This window comes from Bacillus rossius, chromosome 1, assembly GCF_032445375.1.
Source record: "Bacillus rossius redtenbacheri isolate Brsri chromosome 1, Brsri_v3, whole genome shotgun sequence".
Classification (NCBI taxonomy): domain Eukaryota; kingdom Metazoa; phylum Arthropoda; class Insecta; order Phasmatodea; family Bacillidae; genus Bacillus; species Bacillus rossius.
The window spans coordinates 70818589-70840431 of NC_086330.1; the positions used below are offsets into that span (position 1 = coordinate 70818589).

The 21843-nt window shown below is 36.5% G+C and overlaps 1 protein-coding gene across 2 annotated transcripts in view; it reads right to left on the reverse strand.

The window, feature by feature from the left end:
- Positions 1-21843, reverse strand: part of LOC134537443 (uncharacterized) — a 159347-nt gene that overhangs the window by 129273 nt on the left and 8231 nt on the right. For both annotated transcript variants that reach the window (XM_063377887.1, XM_063377895.1), the window contains exons 2-5: positions 21205-21537; positions 18725-19006; positions 7376-7612; positions 2505-2771 (exon numbers count right to left, since the gene is read on the reverse strand). In XM_063377887.1, coding sequence (XP_063233957.1) covers positions 2505-2771; positions 7376-7612; positions 18725-19006; positions 21205-21537 — 1119 coding nt within the window. The remainder of the gene's footprint in view (positions 1-2504; positions 2772-7375; positions 7613-18724; positions 19007-21204; positions 21538-21843) is intronic.

Below are 21843 nucleotides of genomic sequence, written 5' to 3' on the forward strand. Positions count from 1 at the left end.
CAGGAGTAATGCACTAAGTACAGCAATAGAGTGGAAAATTGGTTAATTTTATTTATAGATAATACCTAATACAGTAGAGCTTCATTATAAAGAACACGAAGGGACCAAAATTATGACAGTTTGTTATAATGAAGTTCTTTATACCGAAATCACAATGATTGCCTGTTTTGGGGTTTTGAACATAACTCGATCTTGTTAAAAAACAAAGTAGAAAATATAATACCAATATGAGTGGTACAAGCATCAATTACTTTAACAGCTATACTTTGGGATCAAGATACATACTACATACATACATACATACTAGTATGTATATGTACAATACAGAAATACGTAGGTAAGTTGTTTGCCAAAGCAGTAAGCCTACCTTTGGAATCAAAACAAGCTGTTTGCAAAAATTCTGTAATAAATCAAAAATATAAAATTTAAAAGTTAGGAATTTTTTTTTTACATTTTATTGTCTTCCAAACTGGATCGCTGGGTGAGAATTGTGGATAATGTTGATTTGGAGATACCTAACTTTTTAGCCACATCAGTCTTTTTATTTTCTTTATCTACTGCTTTTAACATTTCAAGTCGTTTCCTAGAAGACATGTTCAGTAGTACGGTTTTTTAAACTATAAAAACAAATGCACCCTACACATGTAAAAATAAGTTATACATGTAGTATAGCCACGTTTCTGGGAAGCCTACAACTCACGTAGTTTCGGTTCCCTGCAAGAATTTGCGAAGATTTCCGAAGTTTTGCGTTTTGGTATTAACGCCACTTCAGCCACTAAATCAGAAGATCAAGCATGTTGTGACTAACCTAACACAACCCTTCGATTTTTATAATTTCAATTTTTGAGAGAAATCCGAAGTTGCACGAACGTGCCAGGAAACCGAAACTATGTGAGTTGTGGGCTACCGCACGTTTCTCAAACAATAAACAAGAAAACGACCAGAGATGTGTGTGTAGCAATACTTTATGATGTAGCACTTCGCATCGGTTAAACACGTGCGAGCATAGAACAAAGAGTAATGTCAGCGAACACCACAATGCAGCGCTTTAGTCGCTACACTAGTTTTGTGCATTAATTTCAACACTAGTCCATTGCAGTCATCTATGGCGCGTATCAAAATAAATAAGATGGCAGTTTGTGGGTGAATGGCGACAATTTTATCCGTTTGTCGTTTACCGTGCCAGGCAGAAAAGTGTTCGTTCAAATGAATATTTATAGAATATTTAAAAAATTTGAACGAGAAAATTCGTACTAGTGAAATTTTTTTACGTTATGTTATATGGACGTCTGACGGGACCAAAGGCATAGTTCGTAGTAATGAATTGTTCGCTCTAATGAAGTTCGTTAAAACGGTGTTTTACTGTAATATGCTAAAGAAAAAAATGTTTTGTACGATACAGTTCAGAGTCGAAACAGAAATATTTAACTCTTTTGTAATCGCAACACACGTTTTGTTGGGGTTCCTGTCCACTTGGTTAATAAACTGAATTTTTTCAGCTACAAAATATGATTTTCGCGTATATTTATCGGCCATCATAGGCGTACAATAACCTGAATAAAATTTCAATACGGTGTATTTTAATTAAATACGACCGTGACTACAATAAGTAAGTGAAAAAAAATTACGGTTAAGGTTAACCACAAACAAAAGCCGTGAATATATCCATAGAACATTTAACCATCTCAAGGTGTTAAACTTTGAAACAAAAACCAGCACCATAGAGTACAGTAGCACTGTTTCCGACCATGTATCAGTGCACAAAATGCGCATCATAAGTATAACGGAACAAGTCATAGGCTAACGAGCGCGAACAGAACGCCATATTGATAGTGGATCCGGTGCAAGTTGTGGAGTGCGTGTGTATCACGTCTATGGTGAACTACACAAATGTAAACATCTGATGTTTGTATATGCGTGCTGTATTTTCTAGCTATGGTTTCGCTCTAAATTATGACTTTGAAGGAGGGATACTAAAAATTGTGGCCGTTATCAAAGCAAATTTGAACGTTAAAGGCGGGAATGTAGAAATTTTAATATTGTTACAGGCGGGAAATTAAAGCATTGTGATAAATGGAGAAATGACGGGACCATGAAATTGTGGTGTTATAGGCGGGAAAATGTTAAAAACGGGAATGTTATAACCGGGTTGTACTGTATACAAATGTTTTTACATCACAATTTCTATGAACTTAGAAAATGTAGCCATTGCAGTATAAAATGTTGGCACCACTACAAAAGAAAGTGAAGATAAACAAAAATATGAACTCTCAAATATTTTTGTCAGTTCAATAAATACTAACTTAGTTGAAGTGTTACTGTGGTAATATGCTACTGATAATCATTTTAGTTAGTTAAAATTTCTTTTTCCCTGATTTTGAGTGTGCTGTAGAAGGGGTCGGCCTATTTTCGAGGTCGGCCTACCTTCGGACCAATACGGTATTTTGTCAGTCACTATAATGCTAATGTAAGCTAGAGGTGCTGGTAGTTTCCACAACACTAACCTCTCGCTGGGCCCTGGTGATCCTGGCCACGGCGTGCACATGCGCCGACTTGGAGTGGCTGTCGATGTGCGCCAGCGCCTGCTCCACGAACTCCGCCAGGGCAGGGTTGTGGAGACTCAGGTCCTCAGCGCAGCCCAGGCACGGCACGTGTCTCGCCATCACTGGCTCCTCCACCACTGGCACAGGCGCCTCGTCCTGCTGCCTCACCAACAGTGCCTCGGCCACCGGCTCCCTTACCGTCGTCGCTTCCGCGGGCGAGGCATCCACCTACGCACCAGTAGGTATTACAGTATGTAACTAGAGATCAGCCAAAACTCAAAAAACAAAAGATACTCGCTCCACTTGGCTCGAAAGCAGAGTACTACATTGTGCTCCACAGGAGCACGAGACAGTTTTTCTTCAAACTCAATGCATATTTGACATGAGCAATGAGCATAAAATCACCTACCACTAAACTGTTAAAACTTCACCTCACATTTACATTTTTACCTTTTATTCTTACATTTACACCATTTTCTTAAAATATGGTTTATTTTAAATATTGTAGACTACCCGTCTATCCAGGGTAAAGACTGGCAAAAGGGTCCACGAATAATGGAAAAATACAGTTCAAGCAAATTAAAAAAAACAATAATTAAACTTTTTTCATCCTGATATCTAGACAAACACTAACAACTATTGAGGAAAGAACAAATTATTGGTTGATGATTCATCACATGATTAATTTGTTGCTTAACTAAATCATTGCAATGCATTTAATGGTATACAAGTGTTGTTGCCATTGTGCGGGCACAGAAATAAAAAGTCAAATATAATTATTGAGTTTATGGTTTATGGAAATATGGCACAGTTAACACGCAAACCAAATAACCAGCACCCGGATAATAGGAGTCTACACTAATTACATTGCTTAGAAAATGTAAAATCCCACTATTTAGGTCTCAAATTACTATAAATTATAGAGTTGTTTCGATACCATATTTTCCGATACCGATACCGATACCGATACCCCGATACCATTGCCAATACCCCGATACCAGTGTTTTTTTTATTATTTTATATTTTTACATGCCAATACTGTTGTGCAGTAATGTAAAAAAAATAAAAAAAATCAAAGAAAATTTAAAAAATACTTTTATTTTTACTACGCTATTAAAAATAACAAAGTAATAATTGAAATACCGTATTTACTCGAATATATTTTTTCCCAAAATTTTTAACTCAAAACATTGGGAGGGCCTTAAAATCGAGTCTGTCAAAAATAATGTAAAAAACTTTAATAATGATTTCTTTTCCTTTCAAACAGTACCAAATCGTAAAGAATTACCAAAACAAGTACTATGCTACTTATTACAGCCTCGGTATTTGTGCTAAAAGTAAAAATGTGGTGGGGGTTGCTTCTTCAATGTAGTGGTGCGCGCTAAGCTCCTCTGGTCAGGCTGGCGGCATCGGCATATTGCTTACCTCTCTCTCCCCTGCAGACATTCTTCAAGGCTCAACCCTCCCAGAAAAACAGACCATCCTGTCTCTCTCACTCCCTCCCACTCCAACTCACATTCCTACATTTCCCCCCTTCAAGAGACGTCAACATGTCAACACTCACTTGCCCTCCTCCCATGCTTCCACACTGCGTGTGACAAAAGCCAGACTGTATAGTCCATTTACGGTAAAAATTAATATTTTTAAGGCTCACGCGACAGCCATTTACCGTCAGTAAATTCTATATAAGTCACTATGATACACTTTGTTTTTTAGTCACACAGCAGTATTTATGCTGGGAAATCACAAATCTTTGAAATGTCTTGAATGGAAAAATTTAGCAGGGCCGTAAAATTATTTATTTAACCGAGGGAAACATGTAGAAATGACAGGACTGGAATTCTTACAGCTTGAGTGTCTGCCTAAGCTACATTATTTTATTTATTTTATTGTTGAGAAATTGTGAAATACCTTAATGCTAGTGTTGTGCGAGATCTCGAAACTCGAGAAAAATTTCGAGAAATATTGCATTCTCGAACAGCGAGCGAGAAAAATAATTTCTCGAAAAAAAACGAGAATTTTTTTGGTACCGGTAACAACTCAATATTGGTATGGAAACTAAATTTGATATTGATAGTTGTATTTTTATATGTTGAACATTACACACACACGGCCATTATTTTAGTTTAAATGTTTTAAAAATACCAAACGCGTCTGCCTGTTTGGATGAAAAATGATTTGGCGGAACACAAAGCAAACATGATGCAATCATTAAGAGATAGACTAGCCGATAGTCAATCATCCAAAACCTTTATCAATAACCGAAACTGTGAATAAAAACTGTCATATGAAATTCCAATTTATCCTGAAAGAAAAACTGCCGTATTTCATTTTTAAATTACGTAAGCGTAATACATAATAAAATACGTTCAAAACTAACCTACAAAATTGGTTTTGTTTACATACACGTTATTACGGTAAAGTTATTAAAAGCATTACCTTTAATTTAGTCATAATATTTTGTTCGGTAATGTTTAATAGCATTCTGAAATGTTGATTATTACGGCAAAATACAAAATTTATTTCTTAACGAACAAAAGGAAATGGTGGTCATGCTGCCAGACCGAGTCTGCTTCCCTGTTCCGTTTCTTATTTCATTTCAATAAAAGACTGCGCAAGTCATGTGATTATTAAATGGACTGGAATGGAAAGGAATGGATTGAACACGCAGAACAATTCACGCCATAGTATTACGTAAAATTATGTTAATGTGTGTGTTCAAACCATTTGAAAAGGCAGAATAAATAGTATGTTCATCCCATTTCCTTTTCCACCTTTGTTTCACACAGTCGTAAGACGTCACGAGTAATGAATCTCGCCAAAGCCTCCCTAGTATCAATTTCTTTGTTTTCATTACAGTACCAGTTTCCCGTTTACGCGAACTACTCTGCGGGTATGAATAAATAATGTGACGTCTGTAAAATGTTATTAGGAATATGAGAATAATTTCCTAATACTGCTTTATCTCTAACTGCGGTGTAACCAAGTGGAAAAAAAAGTGTTGCGGGAATATAACAGTTTAACAGAAGTAAGCTTTGTTGTCAAATTAAACTTTGATTTTACGGTAAAATGGAAGATGTGGACATATCAGTGTGGCAGTATTACACAAAAAGTGGCGATAAGTCAACGGGAACCACAATTAACATGTTAGCTACTAGACTTTTACCAGTGTAGGCTTACGTAACGTGTGGTGCATGTCAGTTGTGCACGGGCAACTAAATTGACATTCTATATGATAAACAACAGTTTTATGTACAGAACAATATATTTTGAAAGTGATATCTACAGTAAATCTTGATTTTTTTAAAAATTTCTCATTCTCGTCTCGTTTCTCGCGAGAAAAATATTTTCTTTCTCGAAAATTTCTCGAGGCCTAAATCTCATTCTCGCACAACCCTACTTAATGCGCATGAGCACATATTTTTTTATTAATTTAAAATTGGATATATTGTAAGCTATTATGTAGCAATCTTGAACAGCCTTTTCAATTTATTTGTAACTGACTGTCTCCGCGCTTCCTTCCCATCCTGTTTCAAATGCTTGGTTAGATTTGATGTCATGAAACTACTTTTATCCTTACCACCCTGAGACACGATTTTACCACAGTGGTCTCCGTGCAGATGCGACATGTCGAAACTTGTATGAGTCAGCATTGCCGTACCTGGTGATATTATCGTTGGTGTTTCGTAGTAGTCGTTTTTGTTTGTTATTACTGCTGTGTTGTTCAGCGCGAGCGCCAGACGGGCAGGCTATAAAGATAAGATAACGATAACATGAGGTATTCACTGCCGGCAATGGTCTATTAGTAAGCAAACATAGCTGCCGTTTTATTTCTTTGAAAAATATTGCTGATAATGTATTGATAATGCTTAAAAGGCTGTTTGTATTTTTGTAACCCGATACTAATGTATCGGCCCGATACAAGTACATTAAAAAAAAGTTAAGTATCGGTATCGGAATAACTCTAATAAATTTACACAATTTCAGAATTAAAGACAAGCAGTAGGCCATAGATTTTGTAGCACAACAAATAAAACATTGAAGAGAATATATTTTCTTCGTTAATGTAAGTTTTCTTTCTACTACAGTGTTTACTATAACATAGCAAAACCGAAAGTGATGTCTCGTAATTTATTTTCATAATTATCTTTGATCATGTATTCAAAATGTGATACTTTTATTATTAATGTGCAGTTTTTTAATATGTACTTTGAATGGTGTTAATAAATGTATAGTAGGTAAATTAAATAGTGAAAACATTATAAACATTAAAAAACATGGTCTTTGAAATTCAAATATTTAATATCATAACAATAACTAGGGGCTTTAAAAAGTATTATGACGTAGATGGTGTTAAATTGATTTTGTAATTTATACCACGTAATACCAATCAGGAGATGCTTTCAATATTTAACAAAAAATTTATCAGTTATTAGTATTTTTCTGGATGTATTATTTACTTTGACTTTTAATACTGTAGCAAAATCAATTTTAATACGCTTCATTTTACAAGACTTCAAAAAATAACTTCTACAACTTCTCGATCTTGAACTCAATTTTTAAGGACACTACTATAAAATTATCAAGTCTTCACTTGACTCGACAGGATGAATACTGAACTTTGCTCCACTTGGCTCATAAACTTTAATGTAATTATTTAACCTGACTGTTAAATGCAATCTTACTGTACATATATTCAGAAACAAATAATAACATACCTAACTGAAGACAATTAGCCTTATGGACTAAGTTATTTTTCAATTCAATATAATGGCACGCCCACATGTATTAGGAACAGATGATTGCTGAAGAGACAAGTGTAACTTCCTAACCTCGGTGGTCTCCCCGTCGACCCCAGCCACCCGGCAGTCCGAGCGTGAGTACAGCACGTCCCCCAGCCACGGGCGCTGCCAGCTCGTCACCACGCACGTCACCACCGTGCCGGGGTCGCTTGCGACGCACTCCCGCCGGTCCTCCCCCTCGCTGGCCTCTGGCCCCGTCTTCAGGCAAACTGACGGCGCCATACGCAGCTCGTACGTCGAGAGCAGACCCTCCGAGCCTGGAGTCACCTGCCACCAAACACCGTCCATGCCCACATGCTTTGCCATTTAACCAGCACTTCTGAAAACCTAGCTTCAGTTCTTCCTTTCTTACGCATGGTGATTTGCATTCTTGTTACCATCACTTTGAACGGTTTAGTTTTTAGGAACATACGGTAAGTATTCTTACTTATGTATACTGATAAAATCCAAACAAAAAATTAATTTAGTGACTTGTCACATTTCACATTACAATTTATATACATAATCGCAAAAAAATTTTATACGCAGGGTTTATAAACTATGCAAGGAAGGAAATAATGCCGGAAACGCAAGAGGTAATAAGTTAAATAACACATTTTCAAATACTCGTTTATAAATCATGCAAAACACAATGCAATAATCAAAGAACTTTCAACTTCTTGCATTTTGGCATGTGTTTCGAACTTCTATATTTGAAGTGGAGTGTTGCCAAAACATTTGAAGACCAAGACATTATGTGCATAGAAGGTCACGAAGATATTTTTATTAAATACATGATGTTTTTACTCAGAATTTCACCCAGTGAAAGAAAGTAAAACTTCTAACTCTAATTATTGACCATTTTATATGTTAAAATGTTAAACATAAAATAAAACAGAAGCCCAGGGAGGAAATTTATTTTCTATTGTTTTACAATCTGAAGCTGCAGGGTTGGAAACTCTTTATGACTTCTGTATTTTATATATTAAAAGTATTTTTATAGGTATTTAAAATTTACGATCATAAATTTTCATTACAATCTGTATGGTGTTAGGAATAAAATCTGATAATTAGTACTAAAAATTAAATTAAATTAATTGAAAAATTTCGCAAAAATATGATTAAAAAGCAAAAAAAAAAAATTAATAAAATTATATTTAAAAAAACATTTTTAAAACATACTAAAAATTCCTAGTGCTGCAAAGATTTACAACAACATACAGTTTATAAGCCCACACAGATTGTTAATAAAAATTTTTATTGTTGATTTTTAACACAGTCTATGATAACTTGCAAGATTTAAAACAAACAAAAACATACGGCAAATGCAGTAGATAATTGATGTATGAATAGTTCATTAACAATTATACTGCACTGCAAATGAGATAAACTATTGTGTGTGTTTCCTAAAGGACCCTACACTTCTTAGTATTACGGATCGTATGCACCCCACGTTTTTTGTTTAAGATCTTACAAAATATTTCATAGGTGTTAACATTTATAGGACAATATGTATTTTAGGAATCTGTATGGGGTCATAAATCTTTACGGGGCTAGGAGATATTATTTTATACTTTTTAATCTGTTTTAAAATGTTGTTTATTTAAATATAACTTTTATTTAATTGTTATTTATATATTTGAATTACTCTCTCTCAAAAAAAAATTTACACTGCGTAAAACGCGGACAAAGCCAGGTACTTCAGCTTATTTGTTTGAATACAAGCAATTAACTATACATCCATTTCGCTGCAATATATTTTTTTCTTACAAAAGTTATGTAACCAATTTTGATTATGTTTCGTAAGAATTATTTTTAAAAGAGTTAAGTGTAATAAACCAAAAGAAGAATTACTTCTAACATATGTACATAAGCACGTAAACACACCCTTTTTTTTATGAATGAAAAAGCTTACCAAGTTCTCAGAGGTCTGGGATATTTAAACTTAATTGTTAAATAAGAGTTTATCATGCATATAGCTGCACAACCACTAAAATCTTATTGTTTATTTTAAGTAGTAGCAGCACTGCATTGGGTAAGTGTAAAATAACTGAGTTCTTAAGTCAGTATACGAATTTTAAATAATATTGGTAAATTCAATATGTTTATATTTTATAACTAGAGGTGGGTCAAAAAGTATCAACCTGATACTTTGGCACTGATACGCGCCTGTATCAGGAACGGCAAACGAGTACACTTGAAAAGTATCAGAGACTTTAGTATCAGTTCAGAATTCAGCTGGAACAACACCACGGCCAATGAATACAGTAACCGATCGCAGATGACGGTCACTTGGGCGGAGCTTGTGAAAGGGGAGGGAGCAGGAACGACGAATAAGGGATAAAGAAGGGAAAGAATGTAGGGGAGGAAGCGCAGGGGAAGGCGTTGAAGCCTTGAAGGAGAGGCGCAAAGCGATATTGTTACTAGCAGGGCTGCCACTCATGGGTTTTTCCACCCAGATCTGGGTTTTTCCAATGGTGTTTGGGTTTCTGGGTTTTTAAATAATGAATTCCAACAATTCTAGGTTTTTTATAATTTTAATTATTTTTATACCTAAAACAATAATAAAGGTAGTAGCTACTGTATCTGTTGCAATATCTGTTTGATAAATGCAAACAAGTCTATGTGTTTCACACACAAAAATACATATAAACACAAAACTAGTTTTCAAGAAGCTAAGTCGAATATTAAATTAGACACATTCTTCAAAGAGGCTTGCAGAACACAAAACCAATGCAACAATTAACCTTCAAACCAATCTTGTAGAATCAGACTCTGAATAAAGACTAACGTACATGATGCAGTTTTATAAAAACAATTACCGGTTTAAAGGATGCAGTGATGGTGTTTGTTTTGTCATGTATATATTTGTAGGTTTTTTTATGATATGTACTGGTCCAAGAATTACTTATACAGCCATTTTGCTGCAGTGTAATTTTCTTGTATTGGTTGTATTTAACCGTTTTCAGTCTTGTAAGGTAATTAATTGTTTTATATTAAAACCAGTTATGTTTATATTTTTGAATTAGTACGCAAACATTTTCAACGATAGCATTTTAGACGCATCTGGGTTGTTTACCCATGTGTCTGGGTTTTTTTGTAGGTTATCTAGGTTTTTCATGAATATCAGAGTGGCAGCCCTGGTTACAAGTCGTTTTGTTTATTGTCCTACTTCAAAGTACGCTCAGTGCGCAGTGCGTGCACCGTCTCGTTCAATAATAAAACTAATGAAATTTTAATATTAAAAAGTACATTAATACAAGATATAATATTTATATTTGTGCACCTAACAGCTATGAAAATGCAAATAAATTCTCAGTTGACACTAATAACAGATGTAATCAACATATGGACTTTCTTTTTTCGAAAACAATTAGTAACTAGTGTTTTTATACATTAAAAATTCACGATTTTATCAAAAATAAAAAATAAAAAACAGATAGGTACATTAGTGAGCATACTATATAAATGTTTACGTTTCAAATGTTTCTTCAGATTAGTCGATGATTTATAACTCAGTTTTTGTTTACACAAATTACAATTAGCAAACTCATTATTTTCCGTGAAAAAATTCCACACAAATGAAGTCTTTTTCGTGCACTTATCCATTCCTTATTTCACTATAAAGATACTAACTACAAAGCATGACAGCCCGCAAAATGGTGATACACGGCCAGGACGAACTGCAGTGAATGTTGAACTGATTGATACTGGCTGTATCAGGCGGGCATGAGAGTAACAGAGGTAGAGAATTACCGGGCGTGATAAATAATGTATCAGATTCTCCTTCCGGTCGCACGGTCTGCGTACGCGGAGCTTTGTTGCCTCCTGGGACCGTCTGATACAGAAGTATCAGAGACTTGTACCTAGGTACATTACTGTAACAGTATCAGGTTGGGACTGATACCGAAAATTGCTGTCCCAACCCACCTCTATTTATAACTGTGTGTTATGGGGAAGTTGTGATCTCTCCTACAAGCTGACTTTATTACAGATCCTTCGCAAATTCTTAAATGATTTTTTTATTGAATGATGTCAATTTCGCTGGTTGTATTAGGTAAGTGTTATCACCTACTCTTAGCTAATAATATCACACACAAATGTTTTGTAGACTATAGTGTATATACTCATGATAGTTATTCACAAGAAAGATGTAGTACACACGTCATGAATTTTGAAGAATACATAGGTAACTGGTTCTAATTATACTGGTAATGACAACTCACTATTAAAAAACTACCTAATGTACAATCAACTCAATCTTATTCACAATCTTCTATAACATGTCTGCCCTCACATCATCACTGGCTCTCAAGACTAAAAATTTTTGTTTCCAGGCCAGAATCTAAATAAGGAATTTTTTTTAGTCCTGTACTTGTCCAGCACACATGTTTGAACACTGATATTGGGCAGCTAAGTTAAGTGTTTCTTTAACATGAAAAATTATTGTAGTTTTGAATAATTTTGCCGCCAACTAGTATATTCGGCACAATTTTACAATTAAATTTTTGAAAAATTTGTCGCCAGTCATTTTACTTGTTTGCTGCAAGAACTTAAACTTTTCCTGCTCCTGTACACTCCCATTCAATCTTTGTCAGACCTGTCTCCCCAAGTTTTCCCAGCCCTAGATCTAATTTTGCTTAACATGCAATGACCCAGCAGGGCGATCATTTTATTCCCGCCTTGGTGCACGAACATCGCCTGTAATTCGCCTCCGATCCGTGACAAGAACTGCTATGTCCTGCAAGTTCTCAGGGCAGGCTATTTTTAAGACCTTGCCTGACGTGAGTCATTTTCACCAACGTACAGTCACGCCTCCGGGCTCAGTAGAGCCTCGTTCTCACTGCCACAGCAGTCTCCACACACCCCCCCCCTCACCAAGTTTTCCTGGGAACACTGGCCAGGGCATTGACCAGCCACTAACCCCGGCCAGGGTTGGCCTGTCCCAAGGCCACGACTCCAGTCCCAAAAAGTACTAATCATGCACCCTAGCAGTAGTTTTGCGAATCATTTCCCCTGGGTGTTTGAAAGCCCACTAAACGCCTGCCCTCTGGCATCTCCCGCAGTAACCCATAGTCCCTTTCCAGGCCACCAGAGCGCTGGCCTAGTCCACTCCATAAGCCCCATGCTTTAAATGTCGCCTCCTGTGAGTCGACCTCTACTTGGTTTGGACACAACTAAGTAGGTTGCGCTGACATCGGCCAGTACCACCAACTTCGAGATATCAAAGTCAGTGTTTCTCGACAAGCCCCTCGCTAACCATCGGAACGTTTCGGTCCGGAAGCCGAAGCCTCCCCCCTTTCTTTCTTTAACGTCGCCTTTTAATTACGAGTCTCTGCCGCCCCAAATTTACTACGCGCCGCGGCTCTGGACTGACCACTCCGTATCTCCAACATCGGGACGTAACTCCGATTTATTTAAGATGTAATCAACTAGACAAGGGATGATTCCCACAACGGTAGTGTTTAGCCTTTAGTCAGTCCATGTAGATCTAGCTCGTAGGAGTAGTCATGTTGTATTCATCATAATTTATTTATTTTTTTAAATCATGAAACGTCCGTGACGGGTTCGCAAGCTCAGCACCCGGGCTGATCCTGGAAGCCATCCTCCTGTTTGGTGAGTTTCGACTACCTTCACTCCCCGACAAACATCGTGATTAGAAGGCATTTTCTGCCTATTTTTCTGTCTGGGAACCAGTCCTAAACATGTGCATTTCGGATCTGTTCACAGACAGGGTTCAAGTACCGGACCAGTTTCCAAGAACCGGACGCCATCGGTAGCAGCATAACTTTGGCCAGCCATCGTCAAAATTCCAGTTCTTCAGCTTTTAGATCTTCAGAATAACATTAAGCCATTACGTTGAACTGTTCTGAACACCATACAATTTTTTTTAATTAAGGGCTTTACTCAATACTAGGGAACTTAATCTGTTTATTGTTGCGTATTTTATTTAAATTGTGTTAATGATCAATGCAACTGTCTAATAAGCCATTCTTTTAATAATGTGATTTTAAATCCATGTTAGATATATATATTGTTAATCAATTTATAAAATATCATGTAAAAATAATCAAAAGTAAAATAAAAACAGAGGTACTAATATCTAGACAAAATCATTATTTTGCCTTCTGAAACCAAAAGATCCACTAGTTACCCCCAGTCATCAAGTGAGACTGAGGAGTGTAACATACCACATTGGCCCATACAGTAACAGCCTACCCTATATGGCTAATTCTGTTTGTTATTACTCTTCATTTTATTTGGGCCTAACATCTTGTTGGCAGTGAGGTCATTGAAAACACAGAACAAAACTGAACATAACAGCGATGCTAGGGAAGGTATCAGCCGAGGCATGTGGCAAGGAATCATGCAAGCATTTGCCTGGAGGCATTCCAGTAAACCATGGAATGACAAAATCAGGATGGGCCGAGATTCAAACCCTGGTCCACGGTGCTACATTGCTGTGTGTGTATAAAATACACACTTAAAATAAGAGATCCTCTTGCAGTAATTAGTGGTTCCACATTTAAAGAGATGTGTGTTAGTGAGGCTGAATAGTACATGTGAATCTCGCTGGTGCTCTAGTGAAGTCTCATCTCTAAGCGAAAGACTCTCAACTTTCACGCAGTCTTTCCGTCGGTGCCTAGGGCAACCATGGGAATTTGAGTAGAATCCTTAACATTTTATGGTGTAAAAATTAGAATAAATGTGTGATGCAAGTCCATACAGTGCTGTCAGAATCTGAACCAGCAGTTCAATAACTACGAACCCATTTCAAAACAATCTTTTGTTTGAGGAATTTTTTCTTACATAATTTGGACTCTTAGCATAATATCTGCATGAACTATGAAGTCAGACTGATCTCTTGTATAGTTCAGATGCCATACATTATAACACAAACATGACAGATTTCTCCGAGTTAAAGGTTATCATACATCTAAAGTTCAATAAAATCATAACATAGATATTTACAAGAGACTAAATTACAATCCTAAGTTCAATTCAGCAAAAACTTGTGCATGGTAGGTACATAAATTTCACTCAAAATCTGGTAAATATATAAAACTACAACACAATAAGTTGTAAAAATTAACTCAGGTAAACGGTCAATTAAGTTGCTATAAGTTGATGCTCAGTTAAGAAAAACCAATTTATAAATTGACCAGTTTCCATCCCTTAAATATCTTCTGATACACTAATACGGTAAATGAACAACTAATATCCCGGTAAGGCAGCCAGAGAGGTGACAACAGTAGCTCCAGTCAATTTTATTGACATTAAACAAAAATTCTTACAAAGCAATAACATTTACAATTATAAATTCGTACTTCAAACTGTTTTCAAAAACTATTAACTTCAATTATCTCCTGATATCATGCTAACCTTACTCAACATGGTACATTACTAAAACGGAAGCCAAGATGTTGAAGACTTGAACATCAAAGCAACATTATGTTAGCCTTGTGTGAGAGAGTACAGGTATAAGGTACTCAATGAAGCTTTTTAAACCATTAGGCCTACACACACACATATACACAGAGAGTTCCTGAGCAGCCTGGGAGATGGACGGGATGGAACAAGGCAAGGGCAATGCAGCAGCAAAATGGAGGTGGTTTGGAGGAAAGTCAGATTTGTATTACTTTTCCTGGTATTCTCAGACCATTTTCACTCTCTCGGACAGACTCTGATTGAAGTGCATATACACTTATTTCTTTTACATGTTTGTACATGAATGGCCAGATTTAAGTCCTTATTCCAAACTAAGTTTCTCGAATCAATACATATTGAAATTCTATTCGTATAATTACATGTAAAAAGTACAATACTTTGGGAAATAGTATCAGAACAGGTATGAAAAAAAAAGTTGACCTAGTAAACTTCAGAGGTTATCAGTGTTGATTATTTGAATTGAAGTTCTTTCCTCTAATATTTTCCTTAAAATATTTTTTCTCGAATATTGAATCCTTCAAATACTAAGGATCTGATGGTATTTGAAAAATATTATGATTTGATTAGCCCATCCCTAGACTTTTACATCATATGTTCACTGGTGCTTTGGTAAAGTGTGTGATGGAGTGAAAAGACTTGAGTGAATTCATTAACATACATGATGAGAGCTTTATTGTTCTGCATAGGCCTTTGCAGTACCCTTATTTCTTGATTCTGGTTTCTGATCCTTTAAAATAACCTCCTTGAAACAGACTTTTGCAATCTTTGGTTTCGATTTTTGATATTTTTGTACAGTTCTGTTACTTTGTGATATGTATTGTTGACAAAAGTTCATCCTGCTGGAAATATAAACATACACATTCTTTAAATTTTACCAATGTCTTGCACTGTAATAGCTTAAAAGAGTATTTTTTTCTGTCACAATAAATGGATGAGACAGGTACAGTAGAACCTCGATAATCCGAGCTGGATGGGACCGGGACCAACTCGGATTATCAGAACCTCGGATAATTGGAAATACGAATAAAAACACGCAAAATCGATTTCTAATACATGTGTCGATGTTTTAATAAAAAGAAAATACAAACATATTAAAAGGCAGAATAGAAATATATACATAATTATTATTTTTTTAAATAATCTATTATTGTTTTTTGTTTTTTTAATGCTCCTCGCTTCTCAGCTGCTCGTGTGCTCCACTTCTTAAAAAAAATTACGTCATTTGGCGTGACGTCATCTTGCTGCTCCACGTATTCAAGTGCCTTTTCTAAGCATAGAAACCCATCTGCATGGCTAATTTTTTTGTTGGTTTCTTCTTCCTCTTGTTCGTCTTTTTCGGTGTCCTCATCCAGGTTGTTGACCATTTCAATAATTTTCTCATCTGTCAATTCTTCAATTTCATCACTGTCTAACCACTTCTTAACCTCTTCAGCACTGGATTCCATTTCGCAGCCAGGGATTGCCACCATTAAATTCAATAGAGTCATATTATCACAGTCATCTTCAACTGTTTTTTCTTCTTCACTTTGTGAAACTCTCGGTTTTATAAGTTTTGACCAGATCTTCTGTATAGTTTCCAGTTTAATTTCTGACCACGCATCAACTAACCAATAGATAACGTCTTTTATATTAACTGTTTTTAGCATATCTACTAATGAAATTTCTTCTTCTTGTAAAATAAATGTCAGAAGCATATGTCTGTACTTTTTCTTTATTGTCGCAATGATGCCTTGGTCCATAGGTTGAATGAGGCTAGTCACATTTGGGGGCAGGAAAACAGTTTTAATTTCATCACTTGACAGCTCTTCTACGTTTGGATGGGATGGAGCGTTGTCAATAACCAACAGTGCTTTTCTCGGTAATTGTCGTTCTTTTAAAAAGGTTTCTACTGAAGGAACAAATTCCTCCAAGAACCAATTTTTAAAAATGGTCGTATTCATCCACGAGTTCTTTTGATTTTTGTATGCGACGGGTAGTGCGTTCATATTTACATTTTTAAAAGCTCTAGGTTTTTTTGATTTTCCTATCACCAAGGGACGAAGCTTGTGTCCCAGAGGCATTGGAACATGGCAGAATAGTAATTCGTTCCTTGCTCTTTTTAAGCCCAGGAGCGGAAATTTCGTCTTTGGATGCTAGACTCTTGTCAGGTAGCATTTTAAAATTTAACCCAGTCTCATCACAGTTATATAATTGATCATGTGTGTAGCTCCCTTCTTCGATCATGCTTTGAAATTTTTGAACGTAGTTTTCAGCACCAGCAGCATCAGCTGAAAGCTTTTCTCCCGTGATATGCAATTGCCGCACACCGTATCTTTTTTTCCATTTATCCAGCCATCCTTTACTGGCATTAAAATTGCTTTCACCTTCTTGTAATTTATTACGAAAATACTGCGCTTTTTCTTGTAATATAGGCCCAGAAAGAGGGACACCTTTTTGCCGCTGTGCTAAAAACCATGAAAACAAAGCTTCACTTGTTTTCTCGTACTCACTTTTTTTCATACGAGATCTGGATGTTGTAGCCTGAGAAAGATTTTTTTGAGTATGCCGTAACTCCAATTTCTGTCTGTTGCGCCTCCAGTCACCCACGGTAACAGCACTCACTCCTAACTGACGCGCAATTGTTTTTAGCGGCTCACCTTTATCAACCCGCGTCAGCGCTTCTAATTTATCACTTAATTATATTTCAGTATGTTTTCTTTTACTCATACTGGTTCGTAATAGAACTGGGACGTAACTACATAGATGTGCTCACGGCGAAGAACTTATTAGGAACTAAAAATTGCCCTCTGGAGGGAACGCGGGGAAGTGACGAGGGGGCGGAGGGTCTAGGCCGACGGAGGAAAGGGTTTCCCCCCAATGTTCTAAAAATAGATTCTTGCGACTTCTGACAGGGGTGGGCCGCTAACTGCTATGTACAGTCACTTACCTAACTCACCCCATCAGGCCTTCCTCCTCAACGTAGCCCTGACCGTCCCTACGTGTATGTGTGTTTGCAAAATTTGTATTTTTTTCTTTCTCATAACCCCCGAAACTGACTCGGATTATTGGGAACTCAGATTATCGGAGCTCGGATTATCGAGACCCTACTGTATTGAAAAACACCATATTATTTTACACAATTTATAGGCCATAATTTTCCCCCATTAATTTTGTTTTTTTCTTTGTCAAATATATTATATATATAATACATATGATATATTTAAATATAAACAAAAAAAATTATAGCAAAAACATTGTTGAAACTAACTATGGTATCTTTCAGTTTTTTTCTTAAATTGGTAGTATTGTTTTTTGTAGGGTGAAAAATTACAATTTTGAGCTGTTCACACAACAAAGTAAACAAAGCATGCAAGTGAAATATATTACATTATAAAACATAGCACATTAAACCTGTGGACTATTAAAAAAAATTCATTACAAATGTAGGAAAAATAAATAAGTACCAGTAATGTTTAACTAGGAAATAAGATTGTACCTTTGCAGTCAGGATATGGACACCAGCAGCGATTGTTCTTTTTCACAATTTGAAGTTAGCTTAGCAATATAAAAATTAAGTTCTAGACTAATACCTAGAGTGTAATCTCTTTCCTGTGTTAAAGAACTGTTTTAAATTAACAAGTAATAACCCAACAAACCTCATTCTAATTTTTGATTTAGCACTTACGAACAGACTTTTTTTTAACTTTCATAAGAAAAAAAATCAAAACCGGAACAGAGAACAGAGGTTCTCAATGTAAAACGAAACCCGATCTGAACCAACCAATATAAACCAAAACATACACAAAGCGCAAGCTGTGTTAAATACTCTCTCTCAAAAGGTAGGTGAGATTTAAAACCTTGGTACTATGCAGTTACCAAGACTACAATACGATTCTGTACGCAAATAAGCTTGTTAACTAAAACTAGGAGCACGGCTGACATTGTAAATGTACGATGAAGCCGGGCACTCACCGTCTGCTCGGCCTTGGCGACTCCCAGGAGGCCGTAGAGGAAGCCGGACGGGGACGCGCGGTTCAGGTGGGCAACAACCTTCCCAGCCTCGGTCAGGACGTGCTCCTCCGACAGGGGCCGGTCGCGCTTGTCCCCCGGCGGGAAGCACGCCCCGCTCGACCGCAGCGTCACGTCGCTCGTCTGGTTCACTTCCAGCTCGCACACCTCCAGGCGAGAAGCGTCTCCCTCGTCCGTCGCGGTCACTTTCACCGTCAGGAAGAACCTGGTGCCGCTGTCTCGGCTCTGCACAACACACACACATGAGCACGTCCCTAACTGCACGACAGTGCACGACAGACACACTAAGTAGCATTTGATGCCAGACATCTATCACTAAAACACTTTAAACAAACTGAAAGAGAATAAAAATTTAAATAATTGATATGAACTTGGAAAATATTACTTTAGAGTGATAGTAGTTAGTCAGTAATGAGATGTTAATAAACAGGTAATTTTTAAAAGTACTTGTACACTCTAACTCATTTACAGTTTTCTTGTAACTAGATAAGAAACTTATTTAAAAAACATTAAACTACAAAACAAAAAAAAAAGTGTAAACTGGTTAAAAATGAAGTACGACACCAGAAACATAACTGCGAGAACCTACAATTAAATTTTAAAAGCAGAATTGTATCTAAGATAAGGATGGAAAATTAACCTTTAACACTAGATTGGATAAAAAAAAAAAGAAGAAAAAAAATAGTCCTTGATTGCTTGCAATGAACGTACGCGCGTGCACATGTGTGTGCATGTGCATGTGTGTGTATGTGTGAGTGCACGCACGTGCGTGTGTGTGTGTGTAGATTAGTAACAATTTTGAATTGGTAAAGATTGAAGACAACCAAAGGTAAAAATATTTTCATACAAAAGAACTGCTAAAAAATTGTAATGCTCTAGTTTCAAATACTATTTTGTTCCTTATATAAAACAATTTCATACTGTACACTCATTTTTTTTCTGGTTTAAATTTTACAATGAGTTTAATACTTCAAAGTAAACAGAAAATCTCAAACATTAAGCTAATTTAATTTGTGTTTAATTGAGTTGGTCAATCCTAGTAAAAAATTGGCAAACTTTCTACTAAGTATTTTCAACATGGTAATACCTGGGCAGTAAGTCATGACTCATGAAATTTATTGATACAACATACATGAAATTGTTCTCTCAGTTTGTTTAAAGGAAAAGCTTCTTATTTAAAAATTCTTAATTTTAAATGTTAGCAACTTAAGGTACCATACCACGTGAACTAGCCCACTGTGACAGAAAGAGCATGTTCAATTCTCTATTGGATCATGACTCTGCAAGTAAAATTTAGCCTAATAATATGTATGTTGTCTCCCATTTAGCTTGCAAACATAAAAATCAGAGCTTTATAGAGTCCTCATGGAAAAATAAAAGACTATAAAAACCACGAGTAAAGAAAATACAAATTATTGTCATCTTCAAAGTATGGAATGTGCTTTCGAGTTGGACTAATGACAGAAATGAGAAAGTTCACTTTGAAACATTTCTGAGCATTAAGAACATGGATAAAAACTTAACCTTCCAATCCACCATTCTTGTGGTTTTGCCTGAATGTTTGCAAAAAAAAAGTGAGGCAGGGTAAACAAATGACACACACATCATACTACTGTACTTTTCAAAAAACAAATAGGTAGTTTTCATGGGTAGGGCAACCACTTCAGTTCTGTATGTTGAAACATGCTGCCAAAAAATATAAGTACATAATTCTATCTCAAGCTTTGCCTCTGTCACTGAATAACAACCACACATCCACACATCCGCTAGCACATGGAATCCACACATTTCAGCAAAACTGCAGTGCTTCAACCCTGAACATAAAGATCTGTTTACTAATCAAAATATGTGTATATTAAAATAATTATCATTTTCCAGATTAATATGTAATATTTTAAATTAATAGATGTGATAAACAGCATTCAGAAACAAAAAATTTAACTTCAAATATAACAAATATAATTTTATTAAAGTATCAGATAAATGTGTATTTACCATCCTCAGTTTTAAAGTATCAGTTTTCACGGCTGCTTGAACAAGTATCAGGTAAGTAAAAACTAAGCAAAAACTTTGCAGATTAATGAAATGGAGAAATATTTTCCTTTCATTAAGTCATGACTGTGCAAGCCAGCCAGCCTTAGTACCATAGGATAGGCCTAACCTAAGATATGAAAATCATGTTTTATTTACCAATTTGAGGAACATGACCAAAGCAATGAAATTTACTGGTGCAATCTTACACTGTAACTTCTGGAAGTACCATTAAAAGAGACCAATAAAAGGAGTTGATAGGGAATTGAAGGGTTAGGGAATCAATTGACAATTGATGGAAGCCATCTCAATTGAAGCTCAACATCACTTGAGCCAGTCGGGTCAGTTCACAAACAGAGCACTAATGCCACAGATCGAAGACAGGCACTCACATCCTTCTTCAAGCTCATGATGTCGAGGATGCTCCTCCTCTGAGCCCGGCCTTCCTCCAGCTGCCTGATCGCGTACTCGGCAATGTCTCGCGCTTCTCCTTCTACGTCATCGACGTCGACGAAGCCTTGGTCCCCGGCCGGCAGGAAGGGCACAGGCTCCTTCTCTGCACATTTCAACCCCTCATCCACGCGTGCTCTGATGTCTTCCTCGCTGCCAGGGCCGATGTTCAGCTCGCAGATGGCGGAGAGCGGCTCGCAGACGGACGAAACATTCCTGTAGCAGGTGTCGTGGACATCCAGCTGGATCACGGTGTTTTCATCTGGAGAAGCATCCTGCACAAAAAAAAAAAAAAAAAAATAACAAAATTTAAATGATTAACCAATGCAGTGCCAAGAATCTTCACACCAGGCAATGTCGCGATTGGGGAAACTGCAATGTGCTGGAGGTTATCAAGGTTACGTGGAGGCTAAAGAACAGCACAGCACTTAGTCCTGGATCCTGAAAAGTATGCTTATTAATCTGAAAAATTTCTTGTTATTATGGATGGGAACTGAATGTGGTTCCTTTAATTTACTAGTTGGACATACTGACCAGACTTGACTGGGCCAGACAAAATATAGAAAATTTCCCAGATTACA